The following is a 21,416-nucleotide window of genomic DNA, read 5'->3' on the forward strand; positions in this document are numbered from 1 at the left end:
TGAGTCCGACCATTCATTCGGGGAGGCTTCTGTATTCCCCAGGACTATATTAGAGGAAAACTCATGGAAGCCTTTCCACACCTGATAACCTCTCAGTCTCCAGAGAGCAAAGAATAGAAAATACCTTGAGTTGTGGAAGCCACTGTGTGAAAACAAATTTAGAATAAATGAGACTGATCAGAGATTAGTGTTTGAACTAACAAACTATGGGTTTACTTGGCAAGTTAAGGGTAGAAACATGAATGCAGTGGGCCATGTTAAAACTGTAGACCCTAGAACAAACTGCTTTAAATTGTATTTATGTCTTGAGAGAACCCATTTGCTATCAAATAACTAATTACACTCCCCTCTGTTCATTGAACGAAGCCCCAAAAGACTCCCTTCCAGAAAGCGGTCTGGTTTCATTTCGTCCTTCCAGAAAGCCAATGGTTACATTTATTTTTAAATGTAGCCTTCAATTTCAAAATGTCATAGTCCAGACTTGTCTTCCTTCAGTTGATACAAACTACCAGGCAGGAACTATTTAATTCAGAAGTTTCTTTGCAAGACCCCAGGAGGAGAGAGGTAGCAACTTCAGAGAAGGGAAGGTTAGGAAAATATTGATTAGCCATCTATGTGCCAGGCAGCATGTTCAGGGCCTCATAACCTTCGAGAAGCTATTATCACCTCATTTTAGACAGGAGACTGAAACTCAGAGATGATCATTAATTTGCCATGGCCACTCAGCTTTGATTGGAAAAGGCAGGGACGGACTGACAACTAAGTTCATGCCCGTTCCAGGGTATCATGTCACCTTTCAAAATTGAGGACCCTAGAATCTTCCAGTTGATCACTCTCTCCATGTCCCCCAGCCTCTTTCTGCCTGCAGATGCAGATTTAACTGGATCCCAGAGACGATCACTACCTCCCTTATTCTTCACCATCTCTATGGAAGGAACCCCCACCTCCTCCCTGGGGCAAGATGCATAGGAAACTGAGTCTGCGCCACCCATGGGGCAAGGCTGCCATGCTTGGACAGAGAGGCCAGGCATTCCGGACAACATCCCCTCCACCTCCTTCCACAAGGAGAGGCTGCGGGGTAGGGTGAGGAGGTGCTAGGGAGTTTCCAGTTTCAGGAGCTGGTTGCCCTAAGATGGAGAAAGACAGGTCACAGCGGTGCTCCGGTGCAGATTTGAACAATTTGTTGCAACCACAGGAAACTTCCGAAGTGTCTTTCCCAGCAGCTCTGGCTCCGCCAGGAGCAGGAGCATGTTTGTGTGGCCGCAGGGCACCGGCAGCAGCGCTCTGTGCTCTCCCGGCTCCCTGTGGCAACGCGAGCGAAAACTTCGGGGGGTCAGGCATAGAAACCACGGCAATGAAATCTGACTTCAAAAACACAGATGCCGCGATGTCCACTTCCAGAACACACAATGTCTGGACGGATCACCAACAAGATTCCTGCCACCTGAGGTGGAGGCAGGGCGGGAGGCGTGCCTCCGGCCTTGTGGCTTGTGGGGAAAGACCTGTCTCCCTTGCCCCCGCCCCCGCCCTCGGCCTTCACTCTCGCTGCTCATGCCTGCATTGTTGCGGAACTCTCAAGTGAGTGTTCTCTAACCACCCCAGTGGCCTCATTCCCAAACACTCCTCCCATCACTTTACCCCCAGCTCTAAAAATTGTTCGCGCTTTCTCTTAGCCTAGAGCCGTGCTTGAAGGAGGATAGAATTTCCTGGGGGTCCTGTTAAAATGCAGGTTGTGATTCAGCAGGCCTGGGGTGAGCCCCGGCTTCTATGTGTCTAACAAGCTTTCAAGTCCAAGGATGCCGTTGGTCCCAGGACACATTTTGAATGGCAAAGGATAGTACATATGTCCCAGATTCCTAAGGCTGGTGTTGAAAACTCTGGGCCTCTCCCCCTAGACTACCTTTCTTAACTCCTTGATCTCCTCACCCCTGCAATGCTCCAGGCAGAGTCACCTGCCAGCCCACAGGCACACCCACACCCCAACTCGCCCACCGTGGGGGTTCTGTGCCCACCATTTCCCTCGGCAGCAAAGCTAGCTCCCAGCTCTGCTGTTCAAATCTTACCTCCTGCAAGTCCTAGCCTTCCCATAAAGACCATTGTCTTCCTTACAGGAAGAGCTGCATTCCAGAGCCCTGGCATACAAAGAGAACAATCTCTGCTTTCTCAGGAAGTGTCAAACCCAGGCATTGTTTGGGAGAGACAGATCTGGGCCGCCTCCCTAGAGTGGTGGAGCAAGCCCTGAGAGCTGCCTTGGCTGGGACCACAGCTCTCCGATGGGAAGCCCTGCTGCATGGTGGCCCTTTCAGAAGGGCATTCACTAGTCTGGCATGCTCAACAGTCTGGACACCAGGGTCCCTCGTGCAGTGCAGTGAATACCTGAGTCTGAGAGAATCTGGCTGATACAGATAGAATTTCCTTTTCCTGCTTCACCTTGGTGAGGCCAAATACCAGCTAACGAAAAGTGGATTATGTATTCTTTTTCTTTTTGAGATAGGGTGTCACTGTGTCACCCAGGCTGGAGGTGCAGTGGTGCCATCTGGTCTCACTGCAACCTCCGCCTCCCAGGTTCAAGCAATTCTCATGCCTCAGCCTCCTGACCTAGCTGGGATTCTGGGTGCGCATCACCACACCCGGCTAATTTTTGTATTTTCGGTAGAGACGGGGTTTCGCCATGTTGGCCAGACTGGTCTTGAACACCTGGCCTCAAGTGATCTGCCCACCTCGGTCTCCCAAAGTGTGGGGATTACAGTCGTGAGCCATTGCACCTGGCCTGTACTTTCTATAAAAATATTTTATGCCATCTGATATTTAACTGGGAAATGACTGCAGAACTCTCAGCCATTCTTTGTTTCAAATATTCAAAAGCATCTATCTGACACAGCACCTTAAGAGAGGCTATCTGGGGCACTCTTTAGTTTTTCTGTTTTATTCCTAATGGTGAAACTCCAGCCAAGATTTTCTGGTTGTGGAACCTCTTCTGATTCTGCCGGTTTCACTGACTGGAAATGATTGCTAATAGGAATGAAAATGTTCATCTTATCTGCCCCTCTGTTATTTGCAGAGGAGGGTGTGGTGTTATCAGTTTGCAGTGGGGTTTAGAGGTGGTGTCAGCCTTGCAGAAAGTTTGGTGGGTTTTCATTTCCCTGCCTTTGCTGTCTGCTGCTTTGAGGGAAATGGGTAACCGGATCTTAGAATCCCTGAATGTGAAGAGATAACATTGACCATAGGCAATTTTTACTGATAAAAATAATATATAGTTTTCAAGTAGTCCCATAATGAGTCACTTCTAAATAGTCAGAAATACATTTCCTGCTATTATTCTTTGAGACTGAATTGATAATTTTATAAAATTACTCCCCTTGCTAAGGTAGTCCTATTGAATGAATGCCGAATTTGCAACACGGTCTTAAATCTGCAGTAACCTGGTCTTTTGGGACCCACCAGATATGAATCAAAGTCCAGAGCATATTCTCTCATAAAAATTGTATTCTACTTGCTTCTTGCTGTTCACATTACCAAGAAAAAGAAATGTATTCTACATCTAGCTCCCCTTCCTGAAAATAACAAAGAATAGCATCAGAGCAAGAGTCAGACAAAATCTACTGACAAGAGGCCAGAATGCCAGGGCACTGGCTCTTCAGCCATCCTCCTCTTTGGCAAAAGGCAAACATCACAAATCACTGATGGATGGAGCCAAAGCCTCATCTAAGCACCGAGTGAGGCTGTGGGCTCTTGAAGCAAAAGTCAAGAGACCTGGATGCTATGTCCTGCTGCTCTGCCCCTCAACAGCTTGGTTACTTTGGGCAAGTCTTTTAATCGATGTCAGCCTCAGCTTCCTTATCTGGAAAATGGGGTTAATGACTGCCCCCACTTTCCTTGCAGGATGGCTGTGACAGTCAAGCCAGATTGTTCCTGGGCAAGTACCTTCTAAATTTACACAAAGAGGTGAGTGCCGTGTGATTGGCAGGGAGTATCTGCTGCTGGTTCTGGGGCTAAACAAAGTAGTTCTATCATCTACTGTGCTCCCAGCCTTCCCTCCCAACCTGGGTTACCTTTTAAAGATAGAAGAATTGGCTTCTTCTATCTTTAGAATACTAAAGATATTACAGGCTCATGCCTGTAATCCCAGCACTTTGGGAGGCTGAGGTGGGCAGATCATGAGGTCCACAGATCGAGACCATCCTGGCCAACATAGCGAAACCCCATCTCTACTAAAAATGCAAAAATTAGCTGGGCGTGGTGGCACACACCTGTAGTCTCAGCTATTCAGGAGGCTGAGGCAGGAGAATCTCTTGAACCCGGGAGGCAGAGGTTGCAGTTAGCCGAGATCACACCACTACACTCCAGGCTGGCAACAGAACAAGACTCTGTCTCCAAAAACAGACAGAATAATTATAGTGGGGGCAGGGGTCGAAGTGGAAGAAGGAAAGCAACAGATATTTTAGAGGGATCAGAACCCTGCTCATTTCACATGTGATTCTTTAAATCTGTCTCCTGCGTGTCCTCACTGAGTCCCCAAACAAATTCCCCAATCCCATCTTGTCACCCATCTCAGTAACAGAATTAGTTAATCCTAGTTAACCTAGATAACTTATCTTTACCCCACTCCTAAGGAACAGAGGCCATCATTGTGTCTCCACAGGCTCTCTTAAGGGAGATTACCCTTCATCTTCTCCAAAAGGTGGAGAAGGAGACAGTCCTGATAGAAAAGGGAGCCTTCAAAGGATTCTAGTGCCTCCCCCAGGACTGGAAGGGAAGGGAGCTGTGATCCTAGGTGTGAAGGCTCTCCTTCTCTGGCAATCCTCAGGAGGCAGCAGGGCCTTAGGGAGAAATCGTAGCAATGACAAAGCTCTGCCAAGGAATGGTGGACTTCCAGGAGCATGAGGACTTAGCAAATGAACACATCAGTAGTCACCCGTGTGAACCGAAGACCAGAGGACTCTATCCAAATGATCTGAGTGAATGTCCACAGGAACTGAGAGGAAGGGTCATTACAGGAAGGTCTGCAACTGAATTGCCTACCACCCTGGCAGGATGGCTACAGTAGCAGATCAAATTTAGCTGAAAGTAATATAAGAAACGTGCAATTTCTTATGCCCTATTGTTAGTGTAGAATTCACATGCCTGCTATCTTTCTGAGACATTCTGGCAGATAACCCTGCTTGCTTTGGATACTCCAGAGTTTGGGAGAAACAGTTTGAAAGATCAACACAAGCTTTTTCTGAAATTACCTTCTGCTCCCTCCCCCAGTGAGAATTTACCCGGGGAAATAACAGCCCAGCAGATATTTCCCCCATAGCCTGAAACCCGAGCCATAGATGCCCTACTCTCAGCTCACCCACAAGCACTTCTCAGCAAACCTGGAGGAGAAAATAATGTCTTATCTTTCTTATGTTCAAAAAGGAACACACAATAAACACATCAAGAAATAAATACAAAACTTTATGACTAGCAAACATTGTCCACAGTTACCAAGCAAGAACTAAGGTTGAACTGCTCTCCCAACCAATGCTCACAATTTTGGAAATAGAAATGTTATTGTCCTTATTTTACCCTGAGACAATTAAGGCTCAGAGGTGTTAACTAACTTGCTAAAGATATCGAGCTATTAAGTGGCAGAGCTAGGATTAGAATCCAAATCAGCATTCTATTCTACTGCACAACATAATCCCAGTTATCTGGTATTCTCTAGCAACATGCTTCTGTTGTTTAGTTAGTAACATGTGTGCGTGTGTGTGTGTGTGTGTGGTGTGTGTGTGTGTGAGAGAGACTGAATGTAGAATAGAAAACACAGATTTTAAAATGTAACCATTGCCATATTTGTTGAACTCTGGAAGGAGAAACTGTGAGTTTCAGTAGGCGTCTGTTGAGTTTCAGCTGAAATGTGCCCACCGGCTGATTTAATGTGATAATCAGGGGTGGGGGCCCTGGTGACAGGCTATGATGTATTGGCTGTTGTTCTGCACTTTGATGTCCCTTGGAATTTGTCAAAACTTCACTTCAGCACTCCAAAAAGTGCCATGATGTCATCCGTCCCACTCTCTGTCTGCAGGAGCAAATGGCAGGGGAGTGGCTGTCCCTGGAGTTCAGGTCAACAGCAGGTCGGAGAGTGGCAGACCTTTCCTGAGGACAGCCGGCGGCAGCCGCTCCCCAGGCTTACCACCTCACAGCCAGGGGATTCCAGTCTCTGGGGGATAAAAGTCTTTGCTGTCTCTGAGTGAAGGGGGACTGCGAATCCCTCCTGTCCCAGCTCAGTCACAGGCTTGTGGAAAAAGGAATCCTCTTCCACACCCTTAGTCATAGGGACTGAGCTGCAGGCGAGGAAGGTGGGCAGGGCTGGTGGAATGAGGGGGACATGCTGGCTGAGTGCGCGGCCTCCAGGACACTCCCCGCCAGCAGCCCGGGTCAGGAGCCAGCCTCCGCCATCCCCTGAGGCAGCTGTGGTCACACTGAGGTAGCAGCAGGCAGAAGGACGTGCTGATGCACAGCTTCAGGGGCCAGATGAGTCACCCCTAGGGTTTGGCCAGCTGGAGAGCGGGGCCTGGTTCCCGAGGCTGGTCTGGACAACATAAAGATCTGGGAACACTGCTGGCTCCCAGCACTGGGGATCTGTAGCGGCTTCTGGGAGCCGCTGGTCTCTGAAGAGTCACCCTGTCACAGAGGTGAGGAATGGCAATGTTTGGGGAAATGGGGTTAAGTGGGAGAGTGGTTTGCCTAGAAAACCCCATCATGCTTTTGGGTTGCCTCACGTTGGCCTCTTGATAGGACTGGACCTGTCAAGTAGGATCCCAGTGGGTCCCTGGTACCGTGCCATTGGAATCATTGTCCCAATCTTCCCAGCACAACATGACACCACCTCTATTGAGAAGTCAACCCCCAATCCAAGAAAAGCCATATGCCTTAGCTCATTCAGGCTGCTATAACAACATACCATAAGCTGGGTGACTTATAAACAACAGAAACTTATTTCTCACAGTTCTGGAAGCTGGGAAGTTCAAGGCCAAAGCACTGGCCAATTCCATGCCTGGTAAGGGCCTCTTTTCTGATTCATAGAAGGCACCTGTCTGCTTTGTCCTCCCACAGTAGAAGGGACAAGATCGCTCCCTTTATAAAGCTCAGTCATGAAGCCTTCTTCCTCATGACCTAATCACCTTCCAAAGACTGCACCTGCTAATACCATCAGTTCTGGGGTTAGGGTTTCAATATATGCATTTTACAGGGACACAAACATTCAGTCTATTACATGGCATAACTCTTCATTTTATTTTTATCTCTCCAAACCTTAGTTTCCAGATCCATAACATGAGATTTGTAATGTCCTACCTTAGAGAGTTGTTTTAAGAACTAAGTGATCATGTACATTAAAATGTTTAAGCACAGTGCCTGGTGTATAGTAAGTACTCAGTACATATTCATTGGTTTCCTTGGTTTCCTTCTTTCTTGCTCTCTCTTTTCCCTCCAAATCCCCAAATAAAAATAAACACCATTTTGCAATAACTAAAACTTAGGAAAGATGATGTGACATCGTCAACTACCACAAAGCTGGAGGCTAAACAAGCTTCTAGAGACACCAAGCTGCTTCCCTGTCTACTGCGGAAGGAAGCCACATTCCAGTACTGTAAGCAGGGAGCCAAAAATCATGCTGGCCCCCTGTGCAGGGGTATAGCTAGTGAGGGTGATAGTCACTACAACTAGCGGAGGCAAAGAGACTTAAACTAGGAAGCTTGGGCAGTCCAGACGTGGGTCTGCAGGGGAGAAGTCCTCAGCCAGAGAAGCCATCAATTTCCCTTCGATTTCAGCTGGAAGCATGAGCTTCATTGGCCCAGAAAAGGCCACTTCTCATTGCAAACCAACAATTTCTGACAGGGAAGTGGTCTTAAGGGTCACTTGGGATTAACTACTGGGAAATAATTTCAGAAATGGGCCACAGACATCGAGACAGTTTGGCTCCCTGTGCTGAGAGGGTGACGTCAGCCATGCAGATAAATTCTAAAGAATCTACCACCCCTCAAGCATTGTTTTACTAGCTTATAAAATGTTCCTGAGATCTTTCCATACTAACGACTTCTGGGGGATGTCCAGGGCATCCTGGAAAATTACAGCAAGAGGGTATCCCTCCAATTCTTCCTTGTCCAGAGCCTAGTTTCTTTTAGACTTAACCTAATTGCTTTCTATCCCATGAATTCTTATTAAATGGGAAAACTTGATACTGCATATTTACTGTTGAGTGCTGTGCAGAAGAGCGTGGAAACATAGCCAAATGCTAGGCTCTGATCAGAAAATATGCCAGACTTGCATAATGACGACAGCATTGAAATGATTACAGTTTGCCTCTCTGAGTTCCCACTACATCATTTCTCAAGACCTGCTTATGGGTACCCTAGTATCCATTCTACAGATCAAGAAACTGAACTATAAAGACAGGCCAGATAGAATCTGCTTATGGATATTCAGCAAAACATCGGCTGAACCAATCCAAAAGGTCATGACATCTTGGTCCTCCTCATCATCATTCTCAGAAAACAAAGTGAGATTCAAGAGAGCAAACGAAAGTGGAAATACAAGGGTCCAAACAAAGCAGGAGTTCCCTTGATCTAATGAGCTCCCGGTGTCCTTTAAGGGACTCTTTGAGAGAAAAGAGATTTCCATGGGGTGGAAGGAACCAGTCAAATCCAAGCAAATGTTTGCTACCAGCCAAGATTACTTAATAGAGAATGCAATCTACTTTTACAAAGAGCATTTGAAAATGTGTAACATCTTCTCACTTGTTGCTGACAGCAAAGCTGTGAATATGGTCTTATTATTACCATTTTCCAGACAAGGAAACAGATGCTCGGAGAAGGTACCTTGCCCAATGTCATACCACAAATAAGCAATAAAGCCAGACCACCCGGCAACCCAGCTGTTCTGAGTCCAGGTCCAGTGCTCTTTGCCCTACATTTCAGAAGTTCTTACATGGACAAGGTAACCAGATCCTGCATCATTGAACAACAAAGGAAACATGGATCAAAAGGGATCTGAACGTGCCCTAGGGGAACTGACTTTTAAGATAATATTCACTCAGCAACTCCCCAAAGTATTCAAACAAGATGAAAATGGCAGGGGGGGTTCTAGGGCGTGGAATTGCTGAAGGGGCCTATTCTGGGCCAGGAGGGATTCTAGAAGCCTTTCCCAAAGAACCCCTTAGGGCTGGTGTCTTTTCAAGATGGAAGTCTTGTGTTCACTCTAGCATGGGCTCAGGGTGTACACTGGGACCTTGGACCCTGAAGCCTTACGGGAAAGCCCTGGGATGTTTCAGGCCTCCTGCCAGCCTAGGATCTGGTCCAAGGGGGTACTAACCTGGGCCTCATGTTCTCCCGGAATCATTCACAGAGACCCAGACTCCTGCTCCCTGTCACATCTGCACTCACAGAGCTGGGCCTCAAGAGGTGAAGTGGGGACAAGACAACATCCCCAGGTGTTGACTCCGGCTTAGGCGCAGGGTCGGGAGCCCTGGCCACAGCCAAACGACTTGCCCCGGCCAACACAGTCATAAGCATAGATGATCACACCCCAGGCAAAAAAGGCGGAAAACCAGTAGGCAAAGAAACCGTTTTGTCATCCAAGGACAATAAAGTTTATGTATTCCCAGATGTGGGTCCTCCCACTTAATCAAAGCAGAGGCCCATTCCTGTGAAAAGAGCTTTTCTCCAGCAAAATGGGAAGGCAACTTCTTTGGGGCTAAATTTAGACTTCACCCACAGGCAAAGGGCTCCAGTTCTTCAGGGCTGTCAACAGAACAAGCAAATGGTTCAGTGTCCCAGCTGGCTACAGCCAGCTCCAGAGCCAAGTCAGCATGAGTCTAAAATGTTCCGAGCCTAGGAGTGTGGGCCGTGCAGTCCCCGGGGCCGGGCTCTGCTCCGGGCTGGATCACCTCCTGGAGGGTGTGCAGCTTTGGTCACCCTGCGGATGTGTCAGCCTGTTTGCTTTCCCCACCAAGGAGTAGCAGCGCAATACCCACCGCTCCAAAGAGCAGGCTCAGAGTTACAGAGGATGCAAGGTGCAAGAAGGCTTTTGCCTTTGAAACTTTCTTAGGGATATCCTGGGAATCATCACTGAGAAGATGATGCTTTGCAAAAGGACCAAATCAGTACACAGGATATTACGGTTCCAAAAAAGTCAAGATGAATGACCTCCAGTCACATAGAACTTCAGTGGGAAAGTTGAGGTTTTTTTCCCTGGGGCAGGACCCCTTCGATCCGAAGCTTGCAGTGTCCTCTCCCTACGTCAGCACTTTTTCTAAATGGCCCCAAAGCCATCATGGCAAAATATTAAGAGGCATGCTCTGTCTTGGGGAGAAATGAGTATGGTCTCTACTTAAAAAAAAAAAAAGTTCGTCATTTCTCTGCTTGGCCAAGCTGGCATTTTCCCAAGATGTCCTAAACTAAAGATCTGGCTTCCCACCCTTAACTCTCAGGCAGTATATGCCAGCACATCGCAAAGTGATCACCGATTCACTACTGCCAAACCTAATCATGACGTACACCAGGTGAAACTGGGTGAGACTTGGATGGGGAATGATAGTCAGAATTTACTGTATCCTTCCCATTCAGCATTCCTACAGATATGATCCAAGATTGTTTAGGGAGTAAAACAAGATAAAAATTCACCCCAAAACATGCCTCATACTGCATAGACACAGCTCCAATGGCATCTCCTTAGAAGCCTCCAGCTGGTAGAGCAAACCACCATTTCCACTGAGCTGCCATGGCCCTGTGCTCTTGGCTGGGTTACACCACCTACTCCTCTGTAAACATTAATGATTTCCATTGGCGTTCCCCAGAGACTGGGAGTTACCCCAAGGAAGGGTCCCGGTTTTTTCTCATTTTGAATATCTAACTCTGGGGTATAGTAGGCTTTCTATAGACATTAGATAAGTGAGTGAATGACTGATACTCAAATGTGTAAATATTCTTGTTTAAATATCATGGTGTTCTCCTTAATAAAAGAGGCTGGTGTGGAACTAAGGTTAATAGAGTTCCATTAAAAAAAGAAGTATTGGCCGAGCACGGTGGCTCATGTCTGTATTCGTAGCACTTTGGGAGGCCAAGGTAGGCGGCTCACAAGGTCAGGAGTTCGAGACCAGCCCGACCAATATGGTGAAACCCCATATCTACTAAAAAGACAAAAAATTAGCTGGGTTTTGTGGCACATGCCTGTAATCCCAGCTACTCGGGAGGCTGAAGCAGGAGAATTGCTTGAACCTGGGAGGTGGAGTGAGCCAAGATCGTGCCATTGCACTCCAGCCTGGCAACAGAGCAAGTCTCCATCTCAAAAAAAAAAAAAAGGTATCCCAGGACTGCACAGCCACCCCTCTCTACCCTATGATGAAACAAACACCATCCTCTTTAAAGTGAATAAGCAAATGTTAATGTTTGATTATTCCCCGACTGGCTTTTGTTAAGTGGAAAAAACGGGGCTACCTTGTGTATCTCTTTCTTTCTGGTTATCCTGAGGTGGGGGTGCTACTTTACCCTAGTGGGTCCCCTGGCAGCAGGGTTAAGCAGTAGATCAAAAACCCATCCTGATTCAAGAATCAGAGACAGAAAAGAAAAAAACCCAACTGTCCTTACTTTCTGGAGTAAAGTCCCTCAGCAACTTCCCGGTCTGTCTGTCCCTACACCAATGACCTGCCTGCTGATACACACTGTGGGGAGGTCAGACTGTATCAGATCGACTCCAGAGGTCAGCTTAACAACTCTCTCCACCAGTCCTAGGATGAAATACACACAGCAACAGTTTAGGAAAGAGGGAATATAAGAATCACCTCAAAGAGTGAGAGAATTCTCAGAGAACCTAATCAAACACAAGCAATTACCCTATCTCCTAATGCCAGCATCAAGAATATAAATATTCAAAAGAGAAACGTGTCTGTATCATCACTCCTGAGCCAAATTTTGCACTGCATCTCACTCAGGCAACCAGGAAGGGAGGACAAGAATGCAAATCCCATTGAAATAAGTAAATAAAATAACTTTCACAGCAGCCAGACATTTCTAAGAGGTCTGTGCTACAAGGCAATGTACTGAACAAGAATACTGGGAAGGAATTGCTGAATGGAAGGATGATTAGGGTGATGAGCATGTTTCCTTTAAAAATAAAGACACATAAATGATCATAAGCTGCCATGCATATTTCAACTTGATGTTTAAAGACATTGGACTTAGCAGGTAGGAACTGTTGCCCTCTACTGGCTGGAACGTCATGAGAATGCCATGATTTCATATTTGCAGTTGCCTGGATGCTTTTTATCCTTCCAAGGGTGCAGATGGTCATGATGATGGTAGTGGTGAAAATGATGATGAAGGAGAGGGAGGGAAGGAGAAGAAAGAAGGAGGAGGTGATAACCATGGCAACAAGAATCCCTTATATTTATAAAGCACTTTAGTGTCTTACAAAGTACATTCACACAAACTGACTTGAGCTTCACAATTATCCTGTGAAGAAGGTGATGTTGCAAATGAGATGACTTTGGCAAAGAAATTAGATCAGTTCCTGCAGATACCGAGACAGTAAGAGGCAGAGCTGAAGTTCTGATTCAGGCTTTCTAAGTCCAAGCCATGAAATGGTTTCCCTTCACTCTATTTATCTGGCAAGCTCTATTTATATTTACTTAAATCCAGTCTTTCGGTAAGACCTTTTACAAGGCTCTTTTCTGTATTGAAGATAGAATTCATTAACACATTTATTCACAAACATCTATTATACACCTGTTCCGTGCCTGGCGCTTCAATTGTAAACTAGGGAATAGCAGAGAACAAGGCAAAGTCTAGCTCTTATGAAGCTCTCATGGGGCAGTCAACAAACAAAGGAACAAATGAGTGAGGATGATAATGTCAGAGAGTGGTTGGAAGGCAATAGGACAAGGTGAAGATGTACAATGACTCCAAGGTGAAAATGAACTTAGCAGGTGACAAATTTTAGTAGCTAAAAGTTTTTTGGACAGGTGACTTCTAACAAAAAGGACCAGCCTCGGTCTTCCCAAATATAAGTCTGGAAATCATTGAAGGATATCAGAAGGGTGACCTGGGGATGGTCAGTTTTTCAGACACCCCTTTAAGCAACCTCTGAAGTATGTAGGTAGGAAAGACCTTTCCTTGAAATGTGCATGTTGTTCTATTAACTTAGATTAAGAGAGCTCATTTCTAAAAGATCTGTATGACTGTTATTCATTTAAATTTACTCAACCAGTTATATGACTCATGCAGCTTTATGTGTAATATCTAAAACCTGAAAACAACCCAAACTTCAACAAGTGAATGGTAACACAAAGTGTGGTGCGTCCATACCATGGAATACTACTCAGCAACAAAAAGGAGCAAACTGTTGATACATGCAACAACTTGGGAATTATGCTAAGTGAAGAAAAGCCCATCTCAAAAGGTTACATGCTGCTTGATTCCATTGATACAGTATTTTCAAAATTGCATTGCTGTAGAGATGGAGTGCAGGGGAATGGTTGCTAGTGCATAGAAAAGAGGAGGAGGGTGTGACTACAAGGGGAATACAAGGTGCCTTCCCCCATAACGACAGAATAGCTCTGGAACTTGATGTGGTGGTAATTATACGAATCTATAGATGTGATTAAACATCATGGAATTAGATACAAAAACATACAAAAATGAGTGAATGTGAACACTGGTGAAATACGAGTAAGAGCTGTAATCCAGTTGATGATCTGGAGCCAATCAATGTCCTTGCTTCGTGATGTAAGAGGTCATCATTGGAGGAAGCTGGATGATAGGTACTCGGGACCTCTGCACTACTGTGACAACATATTGTGGTCCATAGTGATTTCAAAAGAAAAACAGAGAGAAGAAGAAAAGAACATAAAGATGAAGAAAAAGCGAGAAGAGGAGGAGGAGAAGTTGCAGGAGGAGGAGCAAGAGGAGCAGGAGCAGAAGAAGCAGGAGGATGAATAGGAGAAGCAAAAGGAGGAGGAGGAAGAGGAGGAACAGGAGGGGCAGGAGGAGGAGGATAAGCAGGAACAAAAGGAGGAGGAGAAAGAGGAGGAGGAGTAGGAGGAAGAGGAGGAGAAAGAGAAGTAGGAGGAGCAGGAGGAGGAAGAGGAGCAGGAGGAAGAGGAGGAGCAGAAGGAGGAGAAGCAGAAGGACGAGGAGCAGGAGGAGGACCAGGAGGAGGAAGAGAAGCAGAAGAAGGAGGAGCAGGAGGAGGAGGAGCAGGAGGATGAGGAGCATTTGGAGGAAGAGGAACAGGAAGAGGACAAAGAGCAGAAGGAAGAGGAGCAGGGGGACGAGGAGAAGGAGAAAGAAGGAGGAGTAGCAGGAGGAGGTGGAGCAGGAGGAAAAGGAGCAGGAGGAGGAGGACCAGGAGGAGGAAGAGGAGCAGAAGCAGTAGAAGGAGAAGGGGAGGAGGAGGAGGAGCAGGAGGAGGAAGAGGAGCAGAAGCAGTAGAAGGAGAAGGGGAGGAGGAGGAGGAGCAGGAGGAGGAAGAGGAGCAGGAGGAGGAGCAGGAGGAAGAGGAGCAGCAGGAGCAGGGCCAGACAGCCAGGGCCCCCAGACCCAGCAGCCAGGGCTCTAGTGCAGGTGTCCCTGGGATCTCCATGGCAGCTCACACGGCAGCCACTCCAAGTGCTAGGGCTGCAGCAGAAAGAGCCTGGGGAGGAGATGGACTCAGGCACCTTGAGGGCGCTTAGGAGAGCACCTGGCAGGGACTAGTGCTGCTGCTGCTTGTGGAGGCAGTCACCTCTGAAAATGTGTTTTTATTTTAAATGGAGGGATTGGATTAGGTGGGTCTCAGGACTATTCCATGCCTAATATTCCTCATTTCTAGGAGTCGCCTAAGCGAATCTAGTCGCTGTGATTCAGCGTTCACTTGTGCTGCTTGCTGTGGTTCCTGACAGTCAAAGTGAAATCACCTATTTTTTTGTGCCAAGTGTTGACACTCATCATAGACAGCTTGTGTTATTGACTATAGTTTTATTTGAATATCTTGTCCCACAACTAAATTATAAATTCCTTTTGAGGCCATAACTGACTATTATTCGTGACCCTTGGTGTCTTTCACATAGCAGGTCTAATTGCAGAGTTTATAATAATTGAACAGAGCTCAGAGACTAAAAAAATCAAAAGTTCCAGTTGAAAATATTGATATATTTGACCATTTTTTAAGTTAAAAGTTTTGTAAGATAAAAATCACCACCAAGCCAAGAAATTAATGGCAAATTGGACAACATATTTGTAAAGATAACAGGATAGATGTGAATAAGCAATTCACAAAACAAAAACGACAAATGTCCAATAAGTACGTGGACATTCAGTCGCATCCTTAAAAAAGACATTAACATTAAAACAATGAGATGCTAGCTTTTTGTTTTTATTTTGTTTTTATCTATTAGATTAGCAAAAATTAAAATGAATTACAATATATAATGTTAGCAATGACGTGGAGAAATAGACATTCTCATAAACTGCTAATAGGACCATAAATGAAGGTGGTGGACACGGAGTAAAATTTGCTGGTAGATAACAAAAGTCTTTAAAATGTGCCCAGTAGTTCATGACTTAGGGATTTATCTTAAAAATAATAATCAGGGAACAAACATACACAAGAATAGTAATTGAATAACTGCCTGGAAGAGTATCAATTTGGAAATAAGCTAATTTTTCATTAATAGAAGAATGGATTGATAAATAGGAGTGTTTTTTATCTAGTGGAATATTATATCATAGTTTAAATGAATAAACTAGATCTACGTGGATAAATCTCTAAAATACACTGTTGATGCCAAAGACCAGGTTGGAGAAGAAAATGTATAGTACAATAGCACCTGTGTAAATCTTAAAATCACAGAAAACGTATTATTTTGTCCACTACATATGGTTCATGGATATGCAGCAAAGGTATAAAATGGCTGTAAAAGATCCTCATCAACTTCGAAATTGTATTTGAAGGAGAAGGATGAGAATATTGTTTGTATGATGTTTTGTTGCCTTGAAAAAAAAAAAATGGTTGAATTAAATGAGAAAATGCATGTATGGTCTTTGGTGTATTATCTGGCTAAATAAATAGAAATATCAACTATTAACATAAGGTTGCTAACTAAGTATAGAGTTATACGTATGTACTTATAACTTACTACTCTTGTGTATGTCTCCTTGTTCCCCTTATTTTTAAAGACAAAGCCGCAAGTGATGAATTCTTGGGCACATTTGAAAAATTTTATTTATTTTCAAATTTTAGTCCATCTCTACCCCCTTCACTTACGGTCTGACTGGCAGGTTATGAGTATAGTCTAAGAGGGAGGCTTTGAACTTTATGGGGAAAAATACGGAATAAAAAGTAATGTTCAAGGTTGAGCATGAAAAAAGCGGGAATATGTGCTGAGGTGCTTCCTTCCACGGGAAGTAATTGTGCTAGGTGTATACCATCCATTGTCTCTTTGAGTCCTCACAGCAACCTATGTCACAATTTTATTGGGCCCATTTCTCTCACTGGGAAACTGAGGCTCAATTACTAGATTATGTAATTTGGACAAAATTATATCTCTATCAGTGGAAGATCAAGGATGTAAATATGAGCTTGTTGGATGCCAAACCTAAGGTTCTTTACATTGGATCACATTGAGTTGAGAAGTAAAGAAATAAAAGTTGTTTCTACACAGATGCTGGAAGGGTTTGCAAAGAAAGTCAGGGTGACATGGGCCTGCACCTCACCATATCTTGGACTAGATTTGCCATCAAATTTCCTGCTAATGTATTCTCAGAAGCTGTCCCAGGGCTGGGGACTGTGTCGTTGACCTATTAAACACCCCTGCTGACAAATGTGGAGGCTGCCAAGATGGGATGCAGAGTAAGTAGGAAGCTGACAGCAGATCCCAGCACCCATGGTCTAATCAGCAGGATTTCCAGCAAAGCTCTCAGTCCCCCAGGGTCACAGGGCTCCCTGGTTCCTAGCTTTACAGAGGCCAAACAAGAGTGTGAATGATAAGTAGATAAGGACTGCCTAGCATGAAAAACAAAGCCCAGGATTTGGGACTTTTCAGGGGACACGCGATCTGTAAGCAGTTTTTATTTTTCCTTTCTGTTAAAGTTTCCAAGACCCAAAGTATACGGGTTTGAGAAAGGGGGACACAGTGCTATTGTTATTGTGAATAATACAATTGTTTAGAAACTGCAAGAGAAACAACTGAAGAAGTACTAGAGTGTGGCATGTAGTGCGGTGGCGAAGATCAACTCCATAGCCACACCAACTGAGGCTGAGAGGAACATGTGTCTGTTTAACACCTAAGAGAAACCCTCTCAGGGGAGACAGAAACAGAACATTATGATGTGCCCTTGGAAAAATAGCCCTTGGGACATGAGCATGTGACCTATGGCAAGACCGAGGAAGACCTAAACTGTATCCTGGATGAGCAGGAATTAGGGAAGCTTGAGGCAAAGGGGAAGGGAGGGAAGAAGTAAGAAGGAGCCCAGTAATTTAGCAAGAGTTTAGAATCTGCAAAGAAATTAACACTGCTGATAATTTCTCCAAGGTTGGAACAATCTACAAATGTCCAAGAACATAGGTAACTGTCATAGGCTGAAGAATGGTCCCTCCTCAGGAATTAAAAAAACGTTTAAGAGTTCTGAGTAGTAATTCCTGGAACCTGTGACTATTACCTTGTATTAATTCTTTTTTTTAAAAAAAAAGGACCATCAGATGTGATTAGGTTAAGGATCTTGAGATGGAGAGATTATCCTGGATGATTTGATCACAGAAGAGAAGAAGGCAATGTGATCACAGAGGTAGAGATCAGAGAGCTGTGGCCACCAGCCAAGGAATGCCAGAAGCCACCAGAAGCTGGCAGAGGAGAGGAAGAGGCTAGAGCCTCCAGAGTGAGTGTGGCCCCACTGCCACCTTGATTCTGGTCCAGTGATAGTGATGTCGGACTTCTGGCCTCCAGAGCTGTGAGAGAATACATTCCTGTTGTTTTATGCAACCACATTTCTGGTAATTTCTTACAGCAGCTGTAGAACACTAATAGAACTAAAATTCAGTTTTGAGAAATTTGTTGTGTTGCTGTTAACTAATCCCCAAACAGTCATAAACAGTGATTTAAGCGTTGTGTATAAAAGAAAAAATTGTAAACATCCTAGAATGTCTATCAACAGCAGTTAAACAAATTATGATAATTTGTTAAGTGAAATACTATGCAAATATTAAAAATGAAATGGCAGAAGTATAGAACTTATTTCTTGACATGGCCCTATGTTCATAATATACTTACCATTGAGCAAAAAACAACAATAAACACCAGTTATAGAATACGTTTTTACATTTAAATTTTGACCTGTTTGAAAGATATTCTTGTATATGACACGAGGTGTAGATATAAATATATCTCTTCCCACTTGGCTACCCATTTTATAATTTGTCCCAACACCATTTATTGAGTAGTACATGCTTCCTCCCATATATTAAATTCCCACATATTGCATGTATTACATTTTGCATGCATTAAATTCTCATATATTGTTTTATTTTTGGATTTCTCATTTTGTCCCATTGGTCTGCCTGCTTATTCACGCCTGCGTCAATGCTGAGCAGTTATAATATAATTTAATGTTGATAGGTTACCTCACTCCATTGGCCTATTTTTTCTGAATTTTTCCTGCTCTTCTTGCTTTTTTTTTTTTTTTAAATAAATCCAGTAGGCTCTTTTTTGTTACAATCATGTTAAATTTTTAATTAGTGAAAACTGATAACTTTATGGTGTTGTCTTCCTAACCAAGAATGGGTAGGTATCTCCTCTGTGTGTGTGTGTGTGTGTGTGTACACGCTCATGCTCTCTTCAGAAGTGATTTTCAAGTTTCCGTCATATCTTTTTTTGTTGTTGTTATGTTTATGAAGCTTATTCCTAACAAGTTTATCCCTTTGGTTACTTTTAAACATGGGAATTTTTCATTATACTTTCTGATTATTTTATATATATAATCTATTTTTATCTTTATCAATTTGCACTCTGATATATTGCCGAATTCTCTAATTTTTAACTTTTTCAGGTGACACTTTTGGGTGTTACAGATATATAATTTATCTTTTACAAATAACAATACTTACATTTCCTTCTTTCCAATTTTTGTGGCTATCACTTTTTTCCCTTTTCTGATTCTATCAGTTTGTGTTTCTAGTAAAATGATAAAAAGAATAGTGATATCTATATAATACTCCTGAATTTACTGGGAATGCTGTTAGCATTAAGCATGGTTTATACTGGATTTGGACCTGAAATATTAATAGATGTCAGTGAAGTATCTGACTGTTATTAATGTATTGAATGTTTTATTAAGAATGGATGTGAGATTATGTCAAATGATCTTTCAGCATCTATGAAAATAAAATTTTCTTAGATTAATATAATAAATTTATTTCTAGATTTCTTAATGTTGAACCAATCTTGCATTCCTAGAATATCTACTTAGGTATGATATATTATTGTTTCAATGTGTTGTGAATCATATTTTCTAATATTTAATTTAGGATTTTAAAATAAATATTTATAAGAAAGATAACTCCAGCCGGGCACGGTGACTCACACCTGTAATCCCTGCACTTTGGGAGGCCGAGGCGGGCGGATCACGAGGTCAGGAGATTGAGACCATCCTGGCCAATATGGTGAAACACCGTCTCTACTAACAATACAAAAATTAGCTGGGTGTGGTGGTAGGCACCTGTAATCCCAGCTACTTGGGAGACTGAGGCAGGAGAATCACTTGAACCTGGGAGGCGGAGGTTGCAGTGAGCCGAGATCGCTCCACTGCAATCCAACCAAGGTGACAGAGTGAGACTCCATATTAAAAAAAAAAAAAAAAAGATAGCTCCGTTTTGCAGTCTTTCTGGGTTTCGATATCAATGTAATGCACTTTCTTTGTAAAAATTGGAAGTTTTCCTTCTTCTATGTGCAATGCTTTTTCCATGTTATGGGATTTTTTTTCTTTATATATGTGGTATAATTCCCCTGTGAAATCATCTGGGCCTCATGCTTATGTGGGAGATTACTCTGAAAATTTCCCTGTTTCTTCTGTGGTAATATATTGGTTTGGATTTTCTTTCTTTTCTGGGGTCAGTTTTGGAAAGTTATATTTTTCTGGAAAATTGTCCATTTCATCTAAATGTCAAATTTATTTGCATACAGCTGAACCAAACAGATTTTATGATTTAAAATTTTTCCTCTACTTCTCTTATCTTCCTTTATCATTTGCCATTTTTGTAGAAAATACAGGAAAATTATTTTTCTTTACCTTCAGAGTAGAAAATGAAAGCTTTTGTAACCATGACTTAACAGTCAAAAGCCATAAAAAAGGACAGATGAATTCTACCACATAAACTTTATAGATTAAAAAAACTTTGCACAGCAAAAAAACACTGTAAGCAATGTCTAAAGTTTGACAACACATTGGGAAAAATGTGCAACTTACACAATAAATCAAGGGCTAATATCCTTACATATGTATAAGATATATTAAAAGAGTTTTTGTAAACACAGAGAAAAAAAAATCCAGTGGAAAAGTTAGCAAAAGATATGATGATATAGTTCATAAATAAATTACATATGGCTCAGGAACGTATGAACAGATGTTTACCTCACTTATAAGAGAAATTCACATTAAAACAAAACTGAGAGACCATTTTAAAAATATATATTGGCAAAAATGTTAAAGTGTAATTATGTGCTTTTGTGGAGTGGGCTAGGGGAAACAGGTAGCCTCATATATTGCAAGTGGAAGTAAAACTTCATACAATACCTAAGGAGGGAAATTTGAGACTCTCCATCAAAAACGAAAATGCTTTGACCAAGACATTCCACCTGCAGAAACATCAGCTACATTTCTGGGCCAGCTGGGACTGACAGCCAAACACAGCCTCTGACACCATCTCTGCTTACAGCAAGTCCCATAAACTCTCACCGGATGGGGACAGTTTTCACACAATACAGGACAGGAGCCGCAACACACCCAACAAACTCATACTTGCTGATGTTGGCCAGAACATTTCTCACAGCTGTTTCTCTTTCCTGGGTTTGACAACGAGGGATCTTGTGCGCTGAACAGACCCAGCCATGTGATCTCAGCAACACAACACCTCTAAGTCTTCAAGCACCGAAAACCCACAAATGAGAAGTGTACTCCCACCACTAATTGCTTTAAGATGTGATATGAATTAAAGCTGCCCTTCCCTCCCGTTTTTAATTCAGGCCACTCTATTAATTTTGCTACCCAAGGGCGATTACTCTAGTTTTCCTAAACTCTGTTGACAACCTGCCCTTCCCATGAAATGTACACCACATTTCTAGAGAAGGCCTTTGGTCAAAGATACCCTCTTCTTCGTGATACTTTGCTCACCTGTGCATGCTTTTTCTCTACCTTCCCATAACT

General features: G+C 43.5%; 2 protein-coding genes across 2 annotated transcripts in view; both read right to left on the bottom strand.

Moving 5' to 3' along the window:
* BBS9 (Bardet-Biedl syndrome 9) overlaps nucleotides 1–21,416 on the bottom strand; it is a 783,674-nt gene that overhangs the window by 154,051 nt on the left and 608,207 nt on the right. The gene's annotated exons all lie outside the window — the stretch shown is intronic.
* Nucleotides 705–1,341, bottom strand: LOC112620816. Its single transcript, XM_025379719.1, is given in 2 exon segments — nucleotides 705–1,049; nucleotides 1,051–1,341. Coding segments are annotated over 2 exon segments (636 nt in total).

Source organism: Theropithecus gelada, chromosome 3 (genome assembly GCF_003255815.1).
Source record: "Theropithecus gelada isolate Dixy chromosome 3, Tgel_1.0, whole genome shotgun sequence".
Taxonomy (NCBI): Eukaryota; Metazoa; Chordata; class Mammalia; order Primates; family Cercopithecidae; genus Theropithecus; species Theropithecus gelada.